This window comes from Mustelus asterias, chromosome 22 (genome assembly GCF_964213995.1).
Source record: "Mustelus asterias chromosome 22, sMusAst1.hap1.1, whole genome shotgun sequence".
Lineage (NCBI taxonomy): Eukaryota > Metazoa > Chordata > Chondrichthyes > Carcharhiniformes > Triakidae > Mustelus > Mustelus asterias.
The window spans coordinates 69,501,178-69,526,327 of NC_135822.1; the positions used below are offsets into that span (position 1 = coordinate 69,501,178).

The window sequence follows — 25,150 nt, forward strand, 5'->3', positions numbered from 1 at the left end:
GCTCTCACCCCCTCCCCTCGCTACCTCCCTCCCTTCCAGAATCAGGATTGGTTCCCCCCTTGTCCTCACTTTTCACCCCACCAGCCTTCAAAGGATCATCTTCCATTTCCATCAACTCCAGCATGATGCCAGCTCTGATGAAGGGTCTTCCATTCTTAAACCGTTGGCTCTATTCTCGCTCCACAGATGCTGTCAAACCTGCTGAGATTTTCCAGCATTTTCTGTTTTGGTGACCTGAAACATTGAACTCTTTATTTCATTCTGTCTGTCTGTCTCTCTTTCTCTCTCTCTCTCTCTCTTTCTCTCTGTCTGGCTCTCTGTCTGGCTCTCACTCTCTCTCTGTCTTTGTCTCTCACTCTCCATTTATTTATCTTTCTCTCACTCTACCCTTCTCTGTCTCTCTCACACACTTTCTCTGTTTCTCTCTGTCTCGCTCTCTGTCTCTCTCCGTCTGTCTGTATCTCTTACTCTCTATCTGTCTCTTTCTCTCTGCCTGCCTGTTTCTTTCGCTGTCTGTCTCTCTCTTTCCCCCCTCCCGCAGTGTATCAGTTAAAGGTGTGCAGCAGCCATAATGTAAAGCTGTCTCTCTCTCTCTCCTCTCTACTCCCATGAAAAGTGTGCAGCAGCAGCAGCCACACTGTGGAGATATCCCTCTCTCTGTCTCTCTCCTCCAGTGTGTGTCTCAGTCAGGGGTGTACAGCAGCCACACTGTGGAACTCTCTCTCTCTGTCTCTCCCCCAGTATGTCTCAGCCAATGGTGTGTACAGCAGCAGCTGTGGAGCTGGCTGTCTCTCTCTGCCTCTCTCCCCCAGTGTGTGTCTGTCAGAGGTGTGCTGCAGCAGCAGCCACACTGTGGAGCTGGCTCTCTCTCTCTCTCTGTCTCCCTCTGTCGCCTTCTCTCTCCCCCCGTGAGAGGTGTGCAGCAGCAGCAGCCACCTGTGGAGCTATCTCTCTCTCCCAGTGTATATCAGTCAGAGGTGTGGAGCAGCAGCCACACTGTGGAGCTATCTCTCTCTCTCTGTCTCTCCCTCTCTTCCCCAGTGTATATCAGTCAGAGGTGTGAAGCAACAGCCACACTGTGGAGCTATCTCTCTCTCTCTGTCTCTGTCTCTCTCTCTCAGTGTGTGTCAGTCAGAGGTGTGGTGTAGCAGCAGCCACACTGTCTCTCTCTCTGTCTCTCTCTCAGTGTGTGTCAGTCAGGGGTGTGCAGCAGCAGCTACACTGTGGAGCTATCTCTCTCTGTCTCTCTCTGTCTCTCAGTGTGTGTAGTCAGGGGTGTGGTGCAGCAGCTGCCACATTGTGGAGCTGTCTCTCTCTCTGTCTCTGTCTCAGTGTGTGTCAGTCAGAGGTGTGGTGCAGCAGCAGCCACGCTGTCTCTCTCAGTGTGTGTCAGTCAGAGGTGGTGCAGCAGCAGCCACACTGTCTCTCTCAGTGTGTGTCAGTCAGAGGTGGTGCAGCAGCAGCCACACTGTCTCTCTCAGTGTGTGTCAGTCAGAGGTGGTGCAGCAGCAGCAGGTGCAGCAGCTGTGGAGCCGGGGTCCTTGCTGCCGAGGCCCCGCCCCGAGAAACCGCTCTATCTGCGACACGGGAAGGGGCTGCCTGCCTCCAGCGCCTGACGCCAACATTTCCCACGCAGCTTCAGACTTGCAGATTTGCAACCGAATTAAAATCTCCTGGGTTAAAAACAAAAACCAGAAGTGGGAGCGGGTCGGGAAAGGGGAGAAATAGCGGCACGCGTGTGAGGTGGACAGCTATAAGAGCAGGTCCTGGGGGCTGCCTGTATGAAAGATGGCGGCGGTGAAGTTGGGTTGCTGGATCCTGGCCTCAAGGTGAGTCTGGAAGTGTTCACCTCCCAGTCCAGTGGGGAGGCAGTGGCCCAGTGGTATTATCACCAGACTATTAATACAGATACTCAGCTCATATTCTGGGGACCCGGGTTCAAATCCCAGCACAGCAGATGGTGAAATTTGAATTAAGAATCTACTGGTGACAGCGAAACCCATTGTTGATTGTTGGAAAAACCCATCTAGTTCACTAATGTCCTTTAGGGAAGGAAATCTGCCATTGTTACCTGGTCTGGCCTACATGTGACTCCAGAGCCACAGCAATGTGCTTGACTCTCAACTGCCCTCCAAGGCCAACTAGGGATGGGCAATAAATGCTGGCCAGCCAGCTAGTGATGCTCATGTCCCACGAATGAATGTAAATAGAACATTCTCCAATTCATCTGACTATCACACCACTGAGTTTCAGCAAGGGTGCACATGCCTCCCGAGGGGACAGCCCCTCCACCAACCTGACTGTGGGGTGGCACAGTGGTTAGCACTGCTGCCTCACAGCGGCAGGGACCTGCATTCGAGTACTGCTTTGGGTCTGTATGGGTCACTGTCTGTGTGGAGTCTGTATGTTCTCCCCGTGTCTGCGTGGGTTTCCTCCGGGTGCTATGGTTTCCTCCCACAGTCCAAAAGACGTGCTGGTTAGGGTGAATTGACCATGCTAAATTCTCCCCAGTGTACCCGAACGGGTGCTGGAGTGTGGCGACTAGGGGATTTTCACAGTAACTTCATTGCAGTGTTTGGAGTCACATGTTTGTTCCTTGTTTATCTGGAAGCACAAGGGCAACAGATATCTTGGAACATCACCACCTGTCAGTACCTCCTCCAAGCCCCACACCACCCTGACCTGGAAATATATCACTGCTCCTTCACTATCGCGGGGTCAAAATCCTCGAACTCCCTCCCTAACAGCACTGTGGGTGCACCAACATCAGAAGGACTACGGCGGCACATTCTCCCCGTGTCTGCATGGGTTTCCTCCCACAGTCCGAAAGACGTGCTGGTTAGGTGGATTGACCCGAACAGGTGCGGGAGTGTGGCGACTGGGGGGATTTCACAGTAACTTCATTGCAGTGTTAATGTAAGCCTTACGTGTGACTAATAAATAAACTTTACTTTACTGTGCCCCGGAGAGGCCGTGTTTCCAGCTGTTTCAATGGTCATGTCTCTTGGATTCATTAGGCAGAAACAACAACATGTATAGGATTCTCCAACAGCACCTTTCAAATCCACAACCACTAACGTCATGGGGGAAAGTTTAAAGGAGATGTACGGGGATGTTTTTAACGCAGAGAGAGGTGGGTGCCTGGAATACGCTGCCAGAGGAGATGGTGGAAGCAGGCACTTTAGCAACATGTAAGAAGCATCTGGATGGGTACATGAATAGGGAGGGAATAGAGGGATACGGACCAAATAAGGATAGAAGATTTTTTTTAGTTTAGTTAGGGCATCATGATGGGCACGGGGTTGGAGAGCTGTTTCTCTGCTGTGCTTTTCTTTGTTCCTTGTTTATCTGGAAGCACAAGGGCAACAGAAATCTTGGAACATCACCACCTGTCAGTATCTCCTCCAAGCCCCACACCACCCTGACCTGGAAATATATCACCGTTCCTTCACTATCGCGGGGTCAAAATCCTCGAACTCCCTCCCTAACAGCACCGTGGGTGCACCAACATCAGAAGGACTACGGCGGTTCAAGAAGGCAGATCACCACCACCTTCATTGTCACAGAAGGCTGGGGAGGCCAAGTCATTCAGTGTATTTAAGACAAAGATAGGTTGTTGAGAAACAGGAGGGATGGGGGGGGGGGGGGGGGGGGCACCAAGGAAGATCCTGGGGGACACCAGAGGTAACGACATAGAAGTGCGAAAGAGAAGCCATTGCTGGCGATCCTTTGGTTAAGATGAGAGAATAAAGTAATTGTCATTTACTGGGACAAACAATCACTTTGTTCCTGCATTTCAATTTGTTTGTGTTGGTGTTAGTTTTGCATGGGGGTCCATCATATCTCCAGCTAAGAGGCAGGCCACTTGGTCCAAGAGATCCCTGTCTCTATTTATACCACACCCAGGCCTCCTTAGTTAATGAAAAGATGCAGTGCTCGAGGTACATGCAGCCCTGGGATGAGAGATGGAATCGTCCAGTGCAGAAGGAGGCCATTCAGCCCATCAAGCCTGCACCGACTCTCTGATAGAGCATCCCATCCAGCCCCTATCCCTGTAACCCCATGTATTTACCCCTCTTCTCCTAACCTGAGGGGCAATATATCATGGCCAATCCACCTAACTTGTATATCTTTAGAGTGTGGGAGGAAACCCAGGCAGACACTGGGAGAACATGCAAACTCCACATAAACAGACACCGGAGGCTGGAATTGAACCCGGGTCCCTGGCGCTGTGAGGCAGCGGTGCTAACCACTGTGCCATCCCTAATGATGATAGATAGTCTGTGGGAGTTTGCACATTCTCCCCGTGTCTGCGTGGGTTTCCTCCGGGTGCTCCAGTTTCCTCCCACAGTCCAAAGATGTGTGGGTTAGGTTGTTTGGCCATGCTAAATTGACCCGAGTGTCAGGTTATTAGCAGGGTAAATATGTGAGGTTACGGGGATAGGGCCTGGGTGGGATTGTGGTCGGTGCAGACTCGATGGGCCAAATGGCCTCCTTCTGCACTGTAGGGATTCTATGATTCTATAGGCTGTTTTCTGCATTGGCAACTTTTGAGTCAGAAATAAAATTGCAATTTTAACAGCCGTATAAAAACATTTTGTTCTCATTCTAAAACTGGCAACTTGAATCTGAAGGGGAACATGTTTATTTTTGTGGCAGAGCATTAGGATGTCTTCCCTACATCGTTTTAATGAGCTAAACTTTACTGCGAACTTAACTCCTTTTTTTCAGAATACACACAGGCCAGCTGGTGAGAAGTTTTTGCTGCAACAAGCGATGGAGTGGGAAGCGCCCGGGATATCAAAAGATTCTGCGACCATCACCATCATTCTCCATCCCCTGTAAGCTATTTAAAATACCAAGTTTTTTGTTTCTCCAATCAGTTATTTATTTATTAGTGTCACAAGTAGGCTTACATTAACACTGCAATGAAGTTACTGTGAAAATCCCCTAGTCGCCACACTCCGGCACCCGTTCGGGTACACTGGGGAGAATTTAGCATGGTCAATGCACCCTAACCAGCACGTCTTTTGGACTGTGGGAGGAAACCATAGCACCCGGAGGAAACCCACGCAGACACGGGGAGAACATACAGACTCCACACAGACAGTGACCCAAACCGGGAATCGAACGAGGGTCCCTGGCGCCGTGAGGCAGCCGTGCTAACCACTGTGCCACCGTGTCGTCCTCTTCGGGGTATCACTCTTGGGATATGAGCAAGCATCTTTGGAAAGACTCGCAGTTATTGCTCTCCCCTTATTGAGAAGATGATGATGATTCCTGAACCGCAACTTTTTTGTTGCGTTTTGACATAACTGGGAGGGAAATTGAGAGACAACCACATGACAGTGGGTCTGGAGTGAGATGTAGGACGGCCTAAACCGGGATGTTGGATTTATGTCACATTATCAGTAACCCCCACAGCTTGCCTCCTGGACTTGCAGAATTTCACAAGCTGTTCTGTCTGGAGACAATACACATCTCTTTAACCTGTGTTGAATGCTCCCTCCACCCACATTGTCTGTACATTTAAGACCTGGCTGGCTGTAGAGATTTGCATTCTAATCAGTATTCTGTCATTTGATTTCTGTGTCTGTGCCCTGTTTGAGAACAGATATCCACTCCATCTGACGAAGGAGCTGTGCTCCGAAAGCTTATGGTATTTGCTACCAAATAAACCTGTTGGACTTTAACCTGGTGTTGTGAGACTTCTTACTGTGCTTACCCCAGTCCAACGCCGGCATCTCCACATCGTGAGATGTAGGCCAGGCCGGGTAAGGATGGCAGGTTTCCTTCCCGAAAGGATGTGTTTAATAACTCGAGGTGACGGAATGTGTCAACAATTAACTAGAAGGGTTTATTAACAATAAGAAATATATACACCAAGGGTTGAATGCCACGACTAATACAGGTCTACTAACAATGCCCTAACGCCAACGGAAGCTCTCCCAGCCCTGGGACTGCGCTCCCCCAGTTCTGATTGGCTCAGGTTCACAGGCTTGCACTTCATTGGATCCAATCTGATCATGTGGCTCGTGAAGGTTCGCCTCTTAAAGGGACCACGCTACCACAATGTGTGTGAAGCAGGTGGGTTTTTAATGACCATCAGTAGTTTCCCCGTCATCAGTACTGAGGCCAGCTGTCTGATCCCAGATTGACACCGTGAGCCAAATTTATATTCTCCACCTTTTGTGGTGGGAATTGGACGTGTGTCTGTGGATAATTCAGCCAGACCTCTGGATCACTGACCCAGCGACGTAACCACCTTGCGACAGTTCCCAACACCAGCTGAGGATTGAGTCAGGGCTAATCTAACCATTTCATCTTGACATTCAATGGCATTGCCTTTGCTGAATCCCCCACTATCAACATTCTGGGGGGTTACCACTGACCAGAATCTGAACTGCACCCAGCCATATAGATATTGAGGCCACAAGACCAGGTCAGAGGCTAGGAATTCTGCACCTTCAGACTCCCCAGAGCTTGTTCACCATCTACAAGGCACAAGTCAGGAGTGTGATGGAATACTCCCCACTTGCCTAGATGGGCGCAGCTCCAACAACACTCAAGAAGCTCAACACCATCCAGGACAAAGCAGCCCCACCCACTTGATTGGCACCACATTCACAAACATTCACTTCCTCGACCACTGATCAACAGGAGCAGCAGTGTGTACCATTTACAAGGTGCACTGCAGGAACTCACCAAGGCTCCTTGGACAGCACCTTCCAAAACCACAACCACTACCACCTGGAAGGACAAGGGCTCCCCTCCAAGCTACTCACCATCCTGATTTGGAACTACATCAGCCCTTCCTTCACTGTGCCACTGGGTCAAATCCTGGTAGTCCCTCCCTAACAGCACTGTGGGTGTACCTTTAGTACGAAGTCTCACAACACCAGGTTAAAGCCCAACAGGTTTATTTGGCAGCACAAGCACAGGCGCCTTCTTCAGGTGAGTGGGAGTTGTGTTCACAAACAGGGCAGACACAGACACAAACTCAATTTACAAGATAATGGTTGGAATGCGAGTCTTTACAGGGAATCGAGTCATAGAAATCATAGAAACCCTACAGTGCAAAAGGAGGCCATTCGGTCCATCGAGTCTGCACCGACCACAATCCCACCCAGGCCCTACCCCCACATATTTTACCCGCTAATCCCTCTAACCTACACATCCCAGGACTCTAAGGGGCAATTTTTTTTTTAAATCTGGCCAATCAACCTAACCCGCACATCTTTGGACTGTGGGAGGAAACCGGAGCACCCAGAGGCAACCCACACAGATATGGGGAGAAAGTGCAAACTCCACACAGACAGTGACCCGAGCCGGGAATCGAACCCGGGACCCTGGAGCTGTGAAGCAGCAGTGCTAACCACTGTGCTACCACCGCCCTTAAGTCTTAAAGGTACAGACAATGTGAGTGGAGAGAGCGTTAAGCACAGGTTAGAGAGATGTGTATTGTCTCCAGCCAGGACAGTTCGTGAGATTTTGCAAGCCCAGGCAAGTCGTGGGGGTTACAGATAGTGTGACATGAACCCAAGATCCCGGTTGAGGCCGTCCTCGTGTGTGCGGAACTTGGCTATCAGTCTCTGCTCAGCGATGTACCTACACCACAGGGACTGCAGCGGTTCAAGAAGGTGGCTCACCACCACCTTTCAAGGGACAATTATAGGTGGGCAACAAACGCTGGCCTAGTCAACAACGCCCACACGCAAAGAAATTTTTTTTTTTAAAACCTGTGTGCTTCATAGGAGCATTAGGAAGTAAAATTGAGACTTACCCACGTGGAGAGATGTTTGGAGAGATGACCAAAAACTTGGTCAGATTGGGAGATTTTATGGAGGGTCTGAAAGGAGGAGAGAGAGAGGGATAGAGAAAGAGAGAGGGGTGGAGAGGTTTAGAGAAGGCATTCCAGATCACAAACCCCCACAGCTGAAGACACTGGCTATGGGGCTGGAGAAGATTGCCAAGATAGGGAGAGGCTGGATGGAATCTGATTCAAATCTGAGGTCACGTACCAACCGACTCAAGAATAGCTTCTTCCCTGCTGCCATCAGACTTTTGAATGGATCTACCGCACACTAAGTTAATCTTTCTCCACACTTTAGCTATGACTGTAGCACTACATTCTGCACTCTCTCCTTTCCTTCTCTATGAACGGTATGCTTTTCACTGTATACTAATACATGCGACAATAATGGAATAGAATAGAATCCCTTGAGCGCAGAAGGAGGCCATTCGGTCCATCGAGTCTGCACCGATAACAATCCCACCCAGATCCTATCCACACACACATATATTTATCCTTCTAGTTCCCCCTGACACTAAGGGGCAATTTAGCATGGCCAATTAACCTAACCCACACATCTTTGGACTGTGAGAGGAAACCGGAGCACCCGGAGGAAACCCACACAGACATGGGGAGAAGGTGCAGACCCTGCACAAACAAACAGTCACCCAAACCGGGAATCGAACCCGGGTCCCTGGCGCTGTGAGGCAGCAGTGCTAAACCATTGTGCCACCCTGCTGCCCTGTATACCAGTACACGTGACAATAATAAATCAAACCAAATCCAGGCAGAGAATAAAGGAATTTGGAACAGAGCGTTCCTGGACAATAATTTAAAAAATTATTTGGAAGAGGGAACACAGGCAGAAAAGGCCAAATGGCCTCCAGGCAGTGCGCTGGCAGGAGATGTTCTCCGTGAGTGTGAATAATATCTGATGACCCTCCCCCTCCCAGGCGTCCTGAGCTGACTATTCACAGCAGTTTAATTACCGTGCCACAGTTTGTGCTGAATCATGCCTCCGCTCACATGTCTGAGCTAATGTTGATTCAGTTGTGCGGCCACAAGCTTCCCTCAGGCTGCTACTGAGCAATGCCAGTGACAATGGAAGAACTTTAATTATTATCATTATGGAGCTGCTTGGCAAACTTCCTTTCTGAGGGAAGCCAATCGCTGCGCCTCCTTTCTGAGGAGTAACCTGTGTTTAATCTCTCTCTCTCTCTCTCTCACACATGTGTGTGCGTTGCACGCGTGTACACACGGCAAGCTGCAGAGATGGGCAGAGTGCCAGTCCCAAGGCAGAGGCGTGACTCATGTCACACTTGGCTCTCCCAAGTTGCTACGGCAATGGAGCCTGACCAGGTGGTTGGGCACCGCCATAATAAATAACGTGGGGGTGGGGGGGGTGGTGGGGATTGGGGTGGGGTGGGGTGGGTGGGGAGGTTGGGGGGTGGGGTGGGGTGGGTGGAGGGGTTGGGGGGGTGGGGAGGGGTTGGGGGGTGGGGAGGGGTTTGGGGGTGGGGTGGGGTGGGGGGATGGTTGGGGTGGGGGGAGTGGTGGGAGGGTGGGGGGTGGAGGGGTAGGGTGGAGTGGGGTGAGCGGGGGGGGTGGGGAGGGTGGAGGGCACCATGGGACCGGCTTGGGTCACTGTCTGTGTGGAGTTTGCACGTTCTCCCCCCGTGTCTGCGTGGGTTTCCTCCGGGTGCTCTGGTTTCCTCCCACAGTCTGAAAGACGTGCTGGTTAGGGTGCATTGACCCGAACAGGCGCCGGACTGTGGTGACTTGGGGAATTTCACAGTAACTTCATTGCAGTGTTAATGCAAGCCTTACTTGTGACTAATAAATAAACTTTAACTTTTAAAACGGTTTGATTTACACATGCGTGAGGGAGAATCAGCCTGGACCCAGTGAAGTCCAGTCTGTATCTAGGCTGATTCTGAAGATACTTATACTGTTCTCTGGGGTGCAGAGCATTGTAATACAGGGTTTCATTGATACGAACAGCTTGAAGTGATTATAGTTGATCACATTGGGTGGGTCTATTGTCTTGGGTGCTTCATGTTAATCGGTTGCGTCCAGCTATCCTTGTCTGTCTGTCTGTGATACAAAAGCCATGTGTGTGATAAATAGGTTTTGATGGTGTGATAACCGTCCCATCTCCCCAGTTTCTGGGAACAATGGCTTCTCTAGACTCAGTGGCGCCTTGCTAATCAGTATCGATTCTGTATTGTTTGCCAAGGCTTTGAAATGATCTCACCTGTAAAGTAACCGTGTTGGCAGTCTGAGATGTTAATTGGGTGTGTCTGCCCGCAGTTAGGGTGGACCCTGTGTTTTAACCCTTTCTTAGACAGTCCTTCTCCTGCCACACCCTGGATTTGCCCCAGTACTGGATTCTACCCAACTACAGAGAGCTGCGGTTCTCTAAAATCCAGATGTTGTGATGTATCCTTAGGGACATTTTTATGATCCATTTTAAGGTCGGTGCCAGTGCGCACCAGTATTGCCGTATTGAGGCGCCACAGTTCCAACACAGACTCAAAACTACACAGGGTGGCACAGTGGGTTAGCACTGCTGCCTCACAGCATCAGGGACCCGGGTTCAATTCCGGCCTCGGGCAACTGTCTCTCTCCTTTCCTTCTCTATGTACGGTATGCTTTGTCCGTATAGCGCGCAAGAAACAATACCTTTCACCGTATACTAATACATGTGACAATAATAAATTAAATCAAATCAAATGTCTGTGTGGAGTTTGCACACTCTCATAAGAACATAAGAAATAGGAGTAGGCCATCTAGCCCCTCGAGCCTGCCCCGCCATTCAATAAGATCATGGCTGATCTGATAGTGGGTTTAGTTCCACTTAACCGCCCGCTCCCCATAACCCTTAATTCCCTTATTGATCAGAAATCTATCTACCTGTGACTTAAACATATTTAACGAGGCAGCCTCCACTGCTTCAATGGGCAGAGAATTCCAGAGATTCACTACCCTCTGAGAGAAGAAGTTCCTCCTCAACTCTGTTCTAAACTGACTCCCCCTTATTTTGAGGCTGTGTCCTCTCGTTCTTGTTTCCTTTCCAAGTGGAAAGAATCTCTCTGCTTCTACCCTGTCGAGCCCCTTCATTATCTTATATGTCTCTAATAAGATCTCCCCTCAGCCTTCTAAACTCCAACGAGTACTGCGTGGGTTTGCGTGGGTTTCCTCCGGGTGCTCCAGTTTCCTCCCACACTCCAAAGATGTGCAGGTTGGGCGGATTGGCCATGTCCCTTAGTATCCCAAGATGGGTAGCTTAGGTGGATATGCGGGGTTACAAGGAAAGGGCGGGGGAGAGGGTCTGGGGAAGATACTCTGTTGGACAGTCGATGCAGGCTCGATGGGTCGAATGGCCTCTTCTGCACTGGCCAGATTCTATGAATCTAAAAAATAAAAATTCTACACAACTATTGTGACTTGTAACTCCAAATGGCGCAACTGGGCTCCTGAACTCCCGTCTTGTTGCCTTCGCATTTGATGCCAGTTTGCCTCTAACAATGCCCTTGTTTTTCAGTTCCTGTGTCTTAAGCTTTTAAAGGCTGCCTGAGATAACAATGCCTGCACTCCGCAGGTTAAGTTACAATGACGCAAGCTGAGGTTGTATTCTCTGGAATTTACCAACTTCAGGGTTGTTTCGATCCAAGTTTTCAAGATGTTATGGGCAACAGATAAGGGCGGCACGGTGGCACAGTGGTTAGCACTGCTGCTCCACAGCGCCAGGGGACCCGGGTTCAATTTCGGCTTTGGGGTCACTGTCTGTGTGGAGCCATTCTCCCCGTGTCTGCGTGAGTTTCCTCGGGGTGCTCTGGTTTCCTCCCACACTCCAAAGATGCGTGGGTTGATAAATTGTCCCTTAGTGTCAGGGTGACCAGCAGGGTAAATGCTGAGGGTTACGGGAATAGGGCCCAGATGGCATTGTCGGTGCAGACTCGGTGGGCCGAATGGCCTCCTTCTGCTCTGTAGGGATTCCATTCTTCCATGATAGAGAGAGAGAGCGAATAACTGATTGGTGAGTCTAGGATGAGGGTAGGGAGTGTAAACTTTCGAGCCAGACCTGAGTCCGAAAATCGATCGATGCCCAAAGGATTTTAAAAGTTGGGAAAACTCTTCCACAGATGGCCATCGACACTGTATCAATGGTTCATTTTTGGTCTCCGATTGATAGATTTTTGTTAAAGGGGATATGGGGATAAAGAGATATGTGTTTTGTTAGGTCACAGATCAACCGCCATCTTGTTCAGTGATGGAACAGACCGGAAGGGCTGAATGGTCTCCTGTTCCTATATTTCACAGAAGTTATGATTCAAGGAATGCAGTTCGTGTGTGTGTATATATGTGTGCATGTGTGCGCGTGTGCCTGTGTATGTACTTGTGTGTGTCTGTATGTTTGTGTGCACCAGCATATGTGTGTATCTGTATGTGTGTGTACGCGCATGCCTGTGTGTGTGTATGTTTGTATGTGTGTGCGCATATATGTGTGTGTGCGTGCTTGTGTGTGTATGAGTGTCTGTACATGTGTGTGTGTGTCTGTATGTGTGCGTGCCCTGTGTGTGTGCCTGTGTGCATGCGCCTGTATGTGTGTGTGCGCCTGTGGGTGTGTGGGTGTGCCTGTGTGTGTGTGCCTGTATGCGTGTATGTGAGTGTGTGTGTACACCTGTGTGTGTGTGTGCGCCTGTGTGTGCGCACATGTGTGTCTGTATGTGGGTGTGCGCGCGCGCCTGTGTGTATGTGTGTCTGTATGTGTGTGTGTGCCTGTGTGTGTATGTTTGTGTGTGCTTCTGTGTATGTGTGTGTGTCTGTATGTTTGTGTGTGTGTGTGCCTGTATGTGTGTGTATGCGCATGTGTGTGTGTACGTGTGTCCGTCTGTATGGGTGTGAGTGTGTGCCTGTGTGTGAGTGTGTGTCTGTATGTGTGCGTGCGCCTGTGTGTGTGTCTGTATGTGTGTGTGCGCCTGTGTGTATGTGTGTGTGTGTGTCTGTATGTGTGTGTGCGGCTGTGTGCGTGCACCTGTGTGCTTGCGCTTGTGTGTGTGTGTTTGTGTGTGTGCGCCTGTGTGTATGTGCGTGCGCCTGTGTGCATGCGTCTGTGTGTGTGTCCATGTGTGTGCGCGTGTCTGCATGTGTGCGTGGCCTGTGTGTGTGTATGTGTATGCGTGTGTGCCTGTATGTGCGTGTGTGTGCGTGTGTCTGTGTGCGTGTGTCTGTGTATGTCTGTGTGTGTCTGTGTGTGCCTGTGTGTGTGTGTGCGCGCGCGTGTGTGTGCGCATGTGTGTGTGTGTGTGTCTGAGTGTGTGTGTCTGAGTGTGCGTGTGTCTGCATGTGTCTGCGTGCGTGTGTCTGTATGTGCCGGTGTACGTGTGCCTGTGCGCGCGCGTGTGTGTGTGTGCGTGTCTCAGTGTCTGTGTGCGTGCCTGTGTGCGTGCCTGTGTGCGTGTGCCTGTGTGCATGTGCCTGTGTGCATGTGCCTGTGTGCGTGCCTGTGTGCGTGCCTGTGTGCGTGCCTGTGTGCGTGTGCCTGTGTGCGTGCATGTGTGCGTGTGTGCATGTGCCTGTGTGCGTGTGTCTGTGTGCGTGCATGTGCCTGTGTGCGTGTGCCTGTGTGCATGTGCCTGTGTGCGTGTGCCTGTGTGCACGCGCGCATGCGTGTCTGAGTGTGTGTGTGTGTGCCAGTGTACGTGTGCCAGTGTGTGTGTGTGTGTGTCTGTGTGAGTGTGTGCATGTGTGTATGCGTGTATGTGTTTAATTACTCCATGTGAGTGAACTCAGTGACGAATGCAGCCAGTCTGATTGTCGCTATCAGCAACGATGACCCAGTTTACAGATTTGGACAGGAACACGTCTTCTGTCAATTATGCGAATGGGCTGAACAGAAAAATACATTCGCTTAAAATAAGTTGGAGTATTTTGAACATCCTTCCAAAGCTGCAATAAAATGAGAAGTGAGGGAGACCTCAGGCAGTAGAATGAATCATTGTGACTGAGGATGAATTCAGCTGTAATCGTGTCTTGGTTCTGGGGGGGTTGTAACTATTTACGCCAAAGCTGATTACACTGGACCATCGACAATTTCTTCCCCTCATTGAGTGACAGTTCCTTTTGGGTGTTGTTTTACGAAGCTGGGAGTTTGATGCTGTGTTGGTGAGATTCGCTGCAGCTTGCATTGGTCTTGCTTCCACGACACAAAGTGGTTTTCACAGCAACCTGAGCCTCCTCACTAACTTCAGCCCCAAATGTCTGCCAGGTCCCTTCTCATGCTGCTGTTGTACTGTCGTCAGCCACAAGGTGGGGCTCTCGTGGCACAGTGTGTAGCATTCCTATCTCTGGGTCAGAAGTTCCAGGTTCAAGTCTCGCCCCAGGACTTGATGGCCAAGGAGAATTACTGGCCAAACAGGTTGACTATCATAAAAGCATATTACTGCGGATGCTGGAATCTGAAACAAAAACAGTGGTTAGCACTGCTGCCTCACAGCGCCAGGGACCCGGGTTCGATTCCGGCCTCGGGCCACTGTCTGTGTGGAGTTTGCACACTCTCCACATGTCTGCGTGGGGCTCTTCCCACGCTCCAAAGATCATAGAATCCTTACAGTGCAGAAGGAGGCCATTCAGCCCATCGAGTCTGCACCGACCACAATCCCACCCAGGCCCTATTCCTGTAACCCCATATTTACCCTGTTAATCCCTTGACACTTGGGTCAATTTACCATGGCCAATCCACCTAATCCATTTGGAGTGTGGGAGGAAACCGGAGCACCCGGAGGAAACCCACGCAGACACGGGGAGAATGTGCAAACTCCACACAGACAGTGACCCAAGGCGCTGTGAGGCAGCAGTGCTAACCACTGTGCCACCGTGCCGCCCAGATGTGCAGGTTAGGTGGATTGGCCATGCTAAATTGCCCCTTAATGTCAAGGGAATTAGTGGGGTAAATATGTGGGATTACAGGGATAGGGCCTGGGTGGGATTGTTTTTGGTGCAGGCTCGATGGGCTGAATGGCCTCCTTCTGCACTGTCGAGATTATATCAAAAACAAAAAAAATGCTGGAATATCTCAGCGGGTCTGACAGCATCTGTGGAGAGAGAATAGAGCCAACGTTTCGAATCTGGATGACCCTTAGAGCTGAAACGGTTGAGAGACCTGTCAACCACGATTCAGGAAGACATATCTGTGGCATCATTATGGAAAGTGGCACCATAAGAACAGATGTGGCGGAGACGAAGGAACTGAGAGAATGGGATGGAGTCCTTACAGGGTGTGGGGTGTGAAGAGCTGTAGTCAAGGTAGCTGTGGGAGTCGGTGGGCTTGTATTGGATACCATTGGATAATCTACCAACAGACCTGGAGACAGAGAGGTCAAGGAAGAGAAGAGAAGTGTCAGAGATGGACCATGTGAAGGTGATAGAGGGGTGGAAATGGGCTCTGATGAAGGGTCATCCAGGCTTGAAACGTCGACTCTGTTCTTGCTCCAAGGATGCCGTCAGACCTGCGAAGATTTTCCAGCATTTTCACTATTTGTTTGAGGTTGATTATCATAGAATCCCTCCAGTGCAGAAAGAGGCCCGTTCGGCCCATCCAGCGAAGTCTGATCACCGGGTCTGACGGCAGAAAGTTGGAGCAGGAGAGTTACCTGGTCAGCCGGCCTTCAGAAGGCAGCGGCAAACTACCGCAGTACTTTGCCAAGTCACCATGGACCAATCCGATGGGAGTGTTCATCCGGCAGGAGGGATACTTCAGTTGGAAGCAATAAAAGAACTAACTTCAGAAAGTAAATGGAAGAAAAAGGTTTAATGAAGAAACTTCATTACTCCAACTCATGGGGCCGCACCCTGGGCCATACAAGCTCCCTACGGTTACAATCGGCTTTTTATTTATACCGGGCCAGCAGGTCAGCTGATCCTCACAACATGTTACCATTGGTTACATTATAACAGGGAGTCCATGGTCACCAGCGCTCCCTTAGGACATGGTACCTGGAGGAGGAGGTTATCCGAGTTTACCTGTACAGCTCTTGCCAGCCTAAAAATTTAGATCTCAAATTTAGATCAGAAAACAGAGAGTCGGAGCGGGCGAGGGGCGGACAATGGGAAGGTCCGTTGACCTCGGGCGGGATTTTCCCGTCTCGGGTCGAGCGAGGCCATAAAATCCCACCCACTTGCTCCAGGATCCTACTGGATCTGGACACCATCAGAACGTCTCATGTGTTTCGTCCCAATTCATAGACTCACCTGATGAAGGAGCAAGCGCTCTGAAAGCTCGTGATTCCAAATAAGCCTGATGTGGAGTTGCCGGCGTTGGACTGTGGTGGGCACAGTAAGAAGTCTCACAAAACACCAGGTTAAAGTCCAACAGGTTTATCTGGAATCACCTGATGAAGGAGCAGTGCTCCGAAAGCTCGTGATTCCAAATAAACCTGTTGGACTTTAACCTGCTGTTGTGAGACTTCTTACTGTCTCTGGAGAGAGATAAGTGACACTGTTGAGTCCATTCATTCATTTGAATAGACGAGGGGACGGCACTGATACCAGTTTTAAAATGATTTTCTTTTACTGAACAGAACTTAAAACGTTAACATGACAGAACAGAAAGAAAAGCGAACTCAGAGACTGGCTTCTACTGCTAGCCCCTGTACTGAACAGATCTCAAAAACAAACTGAAAAACACACTTTAAAATCCAAACTATATTTCAATCCTTATCTCGTTATTGGAAATGTTTTTCGCAGTCTGTCTCCGACTTAGAAAAACAATCCTTGCAGCTGTGGTTTTGCTGTTGTTTGCCTGCATTGTGTATCCTTCAGGAATGCAGTCAATTCTTAGCTCACCTTCAGCCTTCTGATTCTACATGTAGTCGAGTTAGTTGCATAGGCAGAAATATCTTAAAATGGAGTCCTTGCATAGACTGAAGCAAACAGGGCTAAGCATACACAGGATCCCTCAGTCACCTTCCCAAGAGGGTGGGTCAACTCCGGTGCTAACCTGTTGTCTTGTTTCCTTCTTTCAGCCAGACGTATGTTCATCCAGACCCAGGATACACCCAACCCAAACAGCTTGAAGTTTATCCCGGGCTGTGCAGTGTTGGAATCGGGGACAATGGACTTCTCTGCACCTCGGAGTGCCTTCTGTTCACCTTTAGCCAGGTACAGTATCAGGCAGTACACTACGGGCGGCACGGTAGCACAGTGGTTAGCACTGCTGCTTCACAGCTCCAGGGTCCCGGGTTCGATTCCCGACTCGGGTCACTGTCTGTGTGGAGTTTGCACATTCTCCTCGTGTCTGTGTGGGTTTCCTCCGGGTGCTCCGGTTTCCTCCCACAGTCCAAAGATGTGCAGGTTAGGTGGATTGGCCATGCTAAAAATTGCCCCTTAGTGTCCTGGGATGCGTAGGTTAGAGGGATTAGTGGGTAAATATGTGGGGGTAGGGCCTGGGTGGGATTGTGGTCGGTGCAGACTCGATGGGCCGAATGGCCTCCTTCTGCACTGTAGGGTTTCTATGTTTCTATCCATTCACCGGGGACTGTCCGGGCTGAACCTGCCAGATGGGAAAACTGGAGGAGTCAGTTCAGGAGAGGGTGGAAGGCAGTGCGGTGAAATGTGCCAGCCTCCTGAACATTCCTGGATTAGAACGCTCGACAGGAGAGTAAAACTCGGGGCCCCAATCACAGGCTTTTGCTGTTGAGGTGGGAGATTAGGAGAATTTTCTTCACTCAGGAGGTTGTGAATCTTTGGAACTTTCTCACCTGCAGACTTACGGAATCCCAGTTGTTGAGTAGATTCAAGGCTGAGATTGCTGGACTTTTTGGACAGTAAGGAAATTGAGGGATATGGAGATAGAGCAATCAGCTGGGGCGGTACGGTGGCACGGGCGCCAGGGACCCGGGTTCAATTCCAGTCTCGGGTCACTGTCTGTGTGGACTTTGGCACATTCACCCCGTATCTGCGTGGGTTTCCTCCCACAGCCCAAAGATGTGTGGGTTCGGTAGATTGGCCATGCTACATTGTCCCTCCGTGTCTGTCCCACAATGTGTCGGTTGGGTGGATTAGTGGGGTAAATATGTGGGGTTACAGGTATAGGCTAAGGAAGTGGGCCTGGGTACGATGCTCTGTCGGGGAGCCGGTGCAGACTCGATGGGCCGAATGGCCTCCTTCTGCACTGTAGGGATTCTACGAACTGGGCTGGATTGAGAACACCAGCCATGACCTGGAGAATGTAGAGTCGGCTGAAGACATTTGGTCTACTCCTTTTTCTGAAACTCTTAAAGACTCCACTGGCCACAAAGATTGAAAGTGAAATGAATTGAAGGTGGGAGATCATCATGATCTTCTTCGATTGAAGAGCTGGTTCAGGAACCTCGTTTGAAGATGAAACACTCTTGCTGCAGCCCAGCCCTTCCGATAGCCCTCAGCTTCGAGGGAGCCTGTGATTGTGCTGCGGTTTGTTGGAGATGTCTTCAGGGCTGCAAAAGAGAATTGAGGGTTCTGGAGATGTTAGTCGACCTGCCTGGTTGGCAGAGTAGTCAACATGAGCACATCATGAGGTTGGAATTGAACCCGGGTCCCTGGCGCTGTGAGGCAGTGGCGTTAACCACCGTGCCGCCCCAGCTGATTGCTCTATCTCCATATCCCTCAATTTCCTTACTGTCCAAAAAGTCCAGCGATCTCAGCCTTGAATCTACTCAACAATGAGCTTCCGTAAGCCTCTGGGTGAGAAAATGCCAAAGATTCACAACCCCCTGAGTGAAGAAGATTCTCCTCATCTCCCACCTCAACAAGGTGGCGGGTTGCTGTAGGAAATGTGGAAGAAGTTGGGTTCCTTTTCTCAATCCGAACATCTTTATAAGTGGTTGCGGGTATGGGAACGCACGAAGTTGTATTTTATTGGTACAGCAGCAACCCGCATTGAGATGTCACTGTTAACATGGTTAAATGTCCGAAGGGGGCTGCACAAGAGCGTCAGGCGACAAAAATCATCGCCGGGCCAGAGAAGGGGTCTGCCACGAGCTCAGAGAGTACAGCGCTTCTTCCACCTTTATTCAAACAGGAAGTAACAGGGCTGCTGCTCGTGGCAGACATCACGTGATTGGGGGACCTTCCGTCTCCGGTTGCGTTTCAATCCAAACAAAAGCATCAGCACAGGAAAGGGATGCGTTTCAGGAGCGGCACGGTGGTCAGCACTGCAGCCTCACAGCGCCAGGGACCCGGGTTCAATTCCGGCCTCGGGTGACTGTCTGTGTGGAGTTTGCACGTTCTCCCCGTGTCTGCGTGGGTTTCCTCCACGTGCGCCAGTTTCTTCCCACAGTCCAAAGATGTGCAAGTTTAGGTGGATTGGCCAGGCTAAATTAGTGTCAGGGGGACTGGCAGGGCAATGGGTTATGGGGATAGGGCCCGGGTGAGATTGTTGTCGGTGCAGACTCGATGGGCCGAACGGCCTCCTTCTGCACTGTAGGGTTTCTATGATTCACCTGACAGGAGATGAGCAAGGTGGGGAGGGTGTCTCAGAACTTAGGGACGGAGATGGTTGGCATCAAAAGTGGCAGCGATATAATGAAGCAGGAAGTTGGGGATTGCCGGGGAGGTGGGTGGGGCTGAAGGTGAGGGATCGTTGAGGGTTCAGGCGAGAGTTTGCGGCTTACAGGACAACCCAGCGGCCAGCGCACATCCGACAAGCCTCAGCCACATCGGGGATTTTCAAATGGTTTCATTTCTGCTCTGCAGGCAGCTGTTCAGGATCGATGGGGTAAAGGGAGTTTTCCTCGGGCCTGACTTCATCACCATCACCAAGGTAAGAGGGAAACGCCGCTGCCCTTCGCAAACCAATGTTACGAAAGCAGAGCAAAGGGCAGCTCCAGCAGAGGAGCGGAAAATCAGCTACGGTTTTGACATTCCGATTGGGGGCAAGAGTAGCCTGCTCCGCCAGTCAATGAAATCATGGCTGTTCTGCTTGTATCTTCACCTTCACCCCCCCCCCCCTCCCCTCCCCGCCTATAACATTTCAAAAGTTTATTTATTAGTCACAAGTAGGCTTACATTAACACTGCAATGAAGTTACTGTGAAAACCCCTCCTTGCTAATCAATCACACCCTTGCTAATCAAGGTTTCTATCTATTCAGAGACTCAGCGGACAGAGTAAATGAGAAGGAATGGGTGGGATGCAGAGGGGCACAGATTTAACACAATTGGAGAAAAAAAAAAGCAGAAGTGACCAAGGCTCAAACCTTCTGGTCAGGACCGAACCCGCTCTTTCCAATGCTTACCCAATGAAAAGATCACCCATGTACCTCCGATTTCTCTGTCCAAATGTCCAATGCAAAGCCTTGCAAAACGCACTTTTTAAAATTCATTCATAGGACATGGGCGTCGCTGGCTGGGCCAGCATTTATTGCCCATCCCTCGTTGCCCTTGGAGGGCAGTTGAGAGTCAACCACATTGCTGTGGCTTTGGAGTCACATGTAGGCCAGACCAGGTAAGGACGGCAGATTTCCTTCCCCTGAAGAACATTAGTGAACCAGTTGGGTTTTCCCCCACAATCGACAATGGTTTCATGGTCATCAGTAGATTCTTAATTCCTGATTTTTTTAAAAATTGAATTCAAATTCCACCATCTGCCGTGGTGGGATTCGAACCCGGGTCCCCTGGATTAGTCTCGTGATAATACCACGAGGCCATCGCCTCCCCAACTCACACTAGTTTGTGAACTAGCCGAGGCCTGTAAGTGGCATACCTGCAGAGTCCCCGGGCAGGACGGTGCTGTCACAGGAATGAGTTGGAGGGGAGAGACCACCCTTCACAACGATGGGTGCCAGACGGTGGGAGAAACCTTTGTATTTCCTCTCAGTTTAAAGCTTCCTCTGCCAGGATAGTCTTTTTTAACGGTTCAGCCTTTATTTATTCTTGTCACAAGTAGGCTTACATTAACACTGCAATGAAGTTATTGTGAAAATCCCCGTGTCGCCACGCTCCGGCGTCTGTTCGGGTTACACTGAGGGAGAATTTAGCACGGCCAATGCACCCTAATCAGCACATTGTGCAGACTGTGGGAGGAATCCGGAGCACCCGGAGGAAACCCACGTAGACACGGGGAGAATGTGCAGACTCCACACAGAGAGTGAGCCAAGGCGGGAATCGAACCTGGGTCCCTGGCGCTGTGAGGCAGCAGTGCTAACCCACTGTACCACCGTGCCCCGTTGGGGCCTTCAGCAGAGTTGTAACGTTTTGTTGAGGGGTTCTTCTTACGAGTTCCCTATTCCAAATTCTCTCTGCGTAGAAACATTCCAGTGATACTCTGGCTAGATTGACCAGAGAGGTCAGACCACGCGATAAACATATTCCCAATTCCCATAATCGGCAAAATTAGAATCCAAGGGCTCAGCCCCAGAATAAAGGGGCAACCTTTTAGAACCGAGACGAGGAGGAATTTCTTCAGCCAGAGGGTGGCGCATCTGTGGAACTCTTTGCCACAGAAGGTTGTGGAGGCCGGGTCATTGAGTGTCTTTAACACAGAGACAGATAGGTTCTTGATTGCTGAGGTGATCAAAGGTTATGGAGAAAAGCCAGGAGAATGGGGTTGAGAAACTTATCAGACATGGCGGAGCAGACTCGATGGGCCAAATGGCCTAATTCTGCTCCTATATCTTATAATCTTATAGTCAAGTGAGCTGAGGAAAGAATAGTTGACAGCAGTTTAGTATGATTTGTAATGTCTAACCTGTACCTTCAGAAGGAACTCATCAAAATGCAGCTAATGAAAATACAACAAAACTTACTCCAACTTATAAATCAAAGAAAGGGTTTAATTAAGAAACTTCATTACTCCAAACTTGGGGGCCTCACCCTGGGCCACTCCAAGCTCTCCACAATTCGACATAGTTCCTTATTTGCAGTGAATCAGCTGGTCAGCTGACTATTACATCAGTCTGTAATTGGTTCCATGTTTTACTGGGTCAGCTGACCCTTACACCCTGTTTCCATTGGTCACATTACATCCAATCAAAGTTGTCACCGGTTACATTCTAACATAACCTAAATGGGATATTGGAAGCAGATTCAGAAGGAACCTAGTGAGCCATTCGAAGGCGGAGGAATTAGCAGGGCTGCAGGGAAAATCGGGGGGGGACTGGGTCTGATTGAAGGATCCTTTCCGAGGGCAAGCAGAGGCCTGATGGGCAGAATGGCCTCCTCCTCTTTCTCTGATTCTATTCCCTATATTTCCAGGCAGACGATGAGGTAGAGTGGAAGTTGCTGAAACCAGATGTGTACGCCGCCATTATGGATTTCTTTGCCTCCGGCCTCCCCATCCTGACGGACGAAGCTCCACGTGCGGATACAGGTGGGTGGATCAGCTGCTCGACCGTGAAGCCTTGTCACCTCAGCGGGCCAGCGCATGGACTGTGCGCCTCGACCTTACCCCCAACCCAGAACTCCTGGATGAGTCACACTTGAGTTAAGCACTGTGACTGAAACCTCCCTGTCTTCACGACAAGTTTGATACTGTTTCCTGAAAGGACAAATGAGCCCACGGAGCAAAGAACAAAGAAAATTACAGCACAGGAACAGGCCCTTCGGCCCTCCAAGCCTGCACCGACCATGCTGTCCAACTGAACGAAAACCCCCTATCCTTCTGGGGACCATATCCCTCTATTCCCATCCTATTCATGTATTTGTCTGGACGCCCCTTAAAAATCACTACTGTGTCCGCTTCCACTACCTCCCCTGGCAGCGAGTTCCAGGGACCCGCCGCCCTCTGTGTAAAAAAACGTGCCTTGTACATCTCCTTTAAACCTTGCCCCTCGCACCTTAAACCTATGCCCCCTAGTAATTGACTCTTCCACCCTGGGAAAAAGCTTCTGACTATCCACTCTGTCCATGCCCCTCGTAATCTTGTAGACTTCTATCAGGTCGCCCCCTCAACCTCCGTCGTTCCAGTGAGAACAAACCAAGTTTCTCCAACCTCTCCTCATAGCTAATGCCCTCCATACCAGGCAACATCCTGGTAAATCTTTTCTGTACCCTCTCCAAAGCCTCCACATCCTTCTGGTAGTGTGGCGACCAGAATTGAACACTATATTCCAAGTGCGGCCTAACTAAGGTTCTGTAAAGCTGCAACATGACTTGCCAATTTTTTAACTCAATGCCCCAGCTGACGAAGGCAAGCATGCCGTATGCCTTCTTGACTACCTTCTCCATCTGCGTTGCCACTTTCAGTGACCTGTGTACCAGTACATCCAGATCCCTCTGCCTATCAACATTCTTAAGAGTTCTGCCATTTACTGTATACTTCCTATCCATATTAGACCTTCCAAAATGCATTACCTCGCATTTGAATGTTGTCCGAATATGATTGCAACAAAGGCACTTCCAGAAGAGTAACTTAACACATCCAAAATGAAATGTCCCAATTTGTCACATGGGAACAGAAAAGATGTATCATGTTCTTCAGGTAGCATAGTGGTAACATCACTGGACTGGTAATCCAAAGGTCCGGGCTAATGCTTTGGAGACACGGGTTCAAATCCCACCCCGGCAAGCTGGTGGGATTTAAATACAATTAATAAATCTGGAATTTATTATTGGGCGGCACGGTGGTACAGTGGTTAGCACTGCCGCCTCACTGCACCAGGGACCCGGGTTTGATTCCCGGCTTGGGTCACTGTCTGCGGAGTTTGCACATTCTCCTCACGTCTGCGTGGGTTTCCTCCGGCTGCTCCGGTTTCCTCCCACAGTCCAAAGATGTGCAGGTTAGGTGGATTGGCCAAGCTAAATTGCCCCTTAGTGTCAGGGGGACTAGCTAGGGTAAATGTGTGGGGTTGTGGGGATGGGGCCTGGAAGGGATTGTGGTCAGTGCAGGCTCGCTGGGCCAAATGGCCTCCCTTCTGCACTGTGAGATTCTATGAATTGACAGATAATGTCAGTAATGGTGACAGTGAAACCATCATTGATTGTTGGAAAAACCCAATCTGGTTCATAAATGTCCCTTTAGGGAAGGAAATCTGCCGTCCTTACCCGGTCTGGCCTACAGGTGACTCCAGAGCCACAGCAATGTGGTTGACTCTCAACTGCCCTCTGAAATGGCCGAGCGAGACACTCAGTTCAAGGGCAACTCGGGGTGAGCAAAATCTTGCAGAAGTTTTGACTGTGAGGATCTTTTGACCTCAGATTAAGCTCAAGATGGGATGCAGTGCCTTATCTTGTCAGCTTGGATCTTGTTTGTCTCTCTCGTGGGGACCACGATTTGGATCGAACTTGAATTTGGTTTTTGGGGACAAGCAAGGAGATGGATTCGGGTCTGCCCAGTCCACTCTGCACATTTGGGGCTTTGTAACTTCAAGAATGTGGTTAAAAAAATTAATTTGAAAAAAAAAACCTTGACTGTGAGGACGCGAGAGCGTCCCAACTGTATCTGAACACCCAACTCTCTCCTCGCTCACCTCTCATTGGATAGAGACCAGGATGAGAACAGCATCTGGGTCAGAAATCAAACGTCAGACAAGAGTCCAGAATGTGTGACTGGATTGGGCTTCATTTGAAGTGGTGATATGTGTCAGCTGCTGTGAAGGTAGCTGTGCGTTGCTGTGTGTGACGGTAATTCAATCGGTACAATACAGGTGTAAACTGAGGCGGCTACTTTCAGTGAAAACAAACTCCGCTTGCATAATACACATTCCGCTCCTGAGTACAGTGTTACGGACAGGATTTGTGTGATCCCTTCCAATCCCTTAATCAGCTTGTTTGTCTCTATTTGCTTCCCCTCTGAATGATCTTTCCTGACTTCAAAATCCATTCCAGTCACAGGTTCATAGAATCCCTACAGAACCAGGCCATTCGACCCATCGAGTCTGCACCGATCCCCACGTATTTACCCTGCTAATCCCCCTGACACTAAGGGGACAATTTAGCATGGCTGATCCACCTAACCCTCACATCTTTCGGACTGCGGGAGGAAACCGGAGCACCCGGAGGAAACCCACGCAGGAGGACGTGCAAACGTCCACACAGACAGTGACCCAAGCCGGGAATCGAACCCGGGGGGCCCTGGCGCTGTGAGGCAGCAATACCAATGTGCCACCGTGCCGTCCACGGTTCATAGGTGACTTACTCTCACACACTTGCCTCAAACGCTTTTTTACTCATTCGTGGGACACGGGCGTCGCTGGCTGGGCCAGCATTTATTGCCCATCCCTAGTTGCCCTTGGAGGGCAGTTGAGAGTCAACCACACTGCTGTGGCTCTGGAGTCACATGTAGGCCAGACCGGGTAAGGACGGCAGATTTCCTTCCCTAAAGGACATTAGTGAACCAGATGGGTTTTTCTGACAATCGACAATAGTTTCATGGTCATGAG

The 25,150-nt window shown here is 50.1% G+C and overlaps 1 protein-coding gene across 1 annotated transcript in view; it reads left to right on the forward strand.

The window, feature by feature from the left end:
* Positions 1-1,564: 1,564 nt before the first annotated feature.
* Positions 1,565-25,150, forward strand: part of LOC144510164 (NFU1 iron-sulfur cluster scaffold homolog, mitochondrial-like) — a 37,080-nt gene continuing 13,494 nt past the window's right edge. The window contains exons 1-5 of the mRNA XM_078239590.1: positions 1,565-1,829; positions 4,732-4,841; positions 16,819-16,954; positions 19,529-19,595; positions 22,026-22,140. Coding sequence (XP_078095716.1) covers positions 1,789-1,829; positions 4,732-4,841; positions 16,819-16,954; positions 19,529-19,595; positions 22,026-22,140 — 469 coding nt within the window. The 5' untranslated portion in view covers positions 1,565-1,788. The remainder of the gene's footprint in view (positions 1,830-4,731; positions 4,842-16,818; positions 16,955-19,528; positions 19,596-22,025; positions 22,141-25,150) is intronic.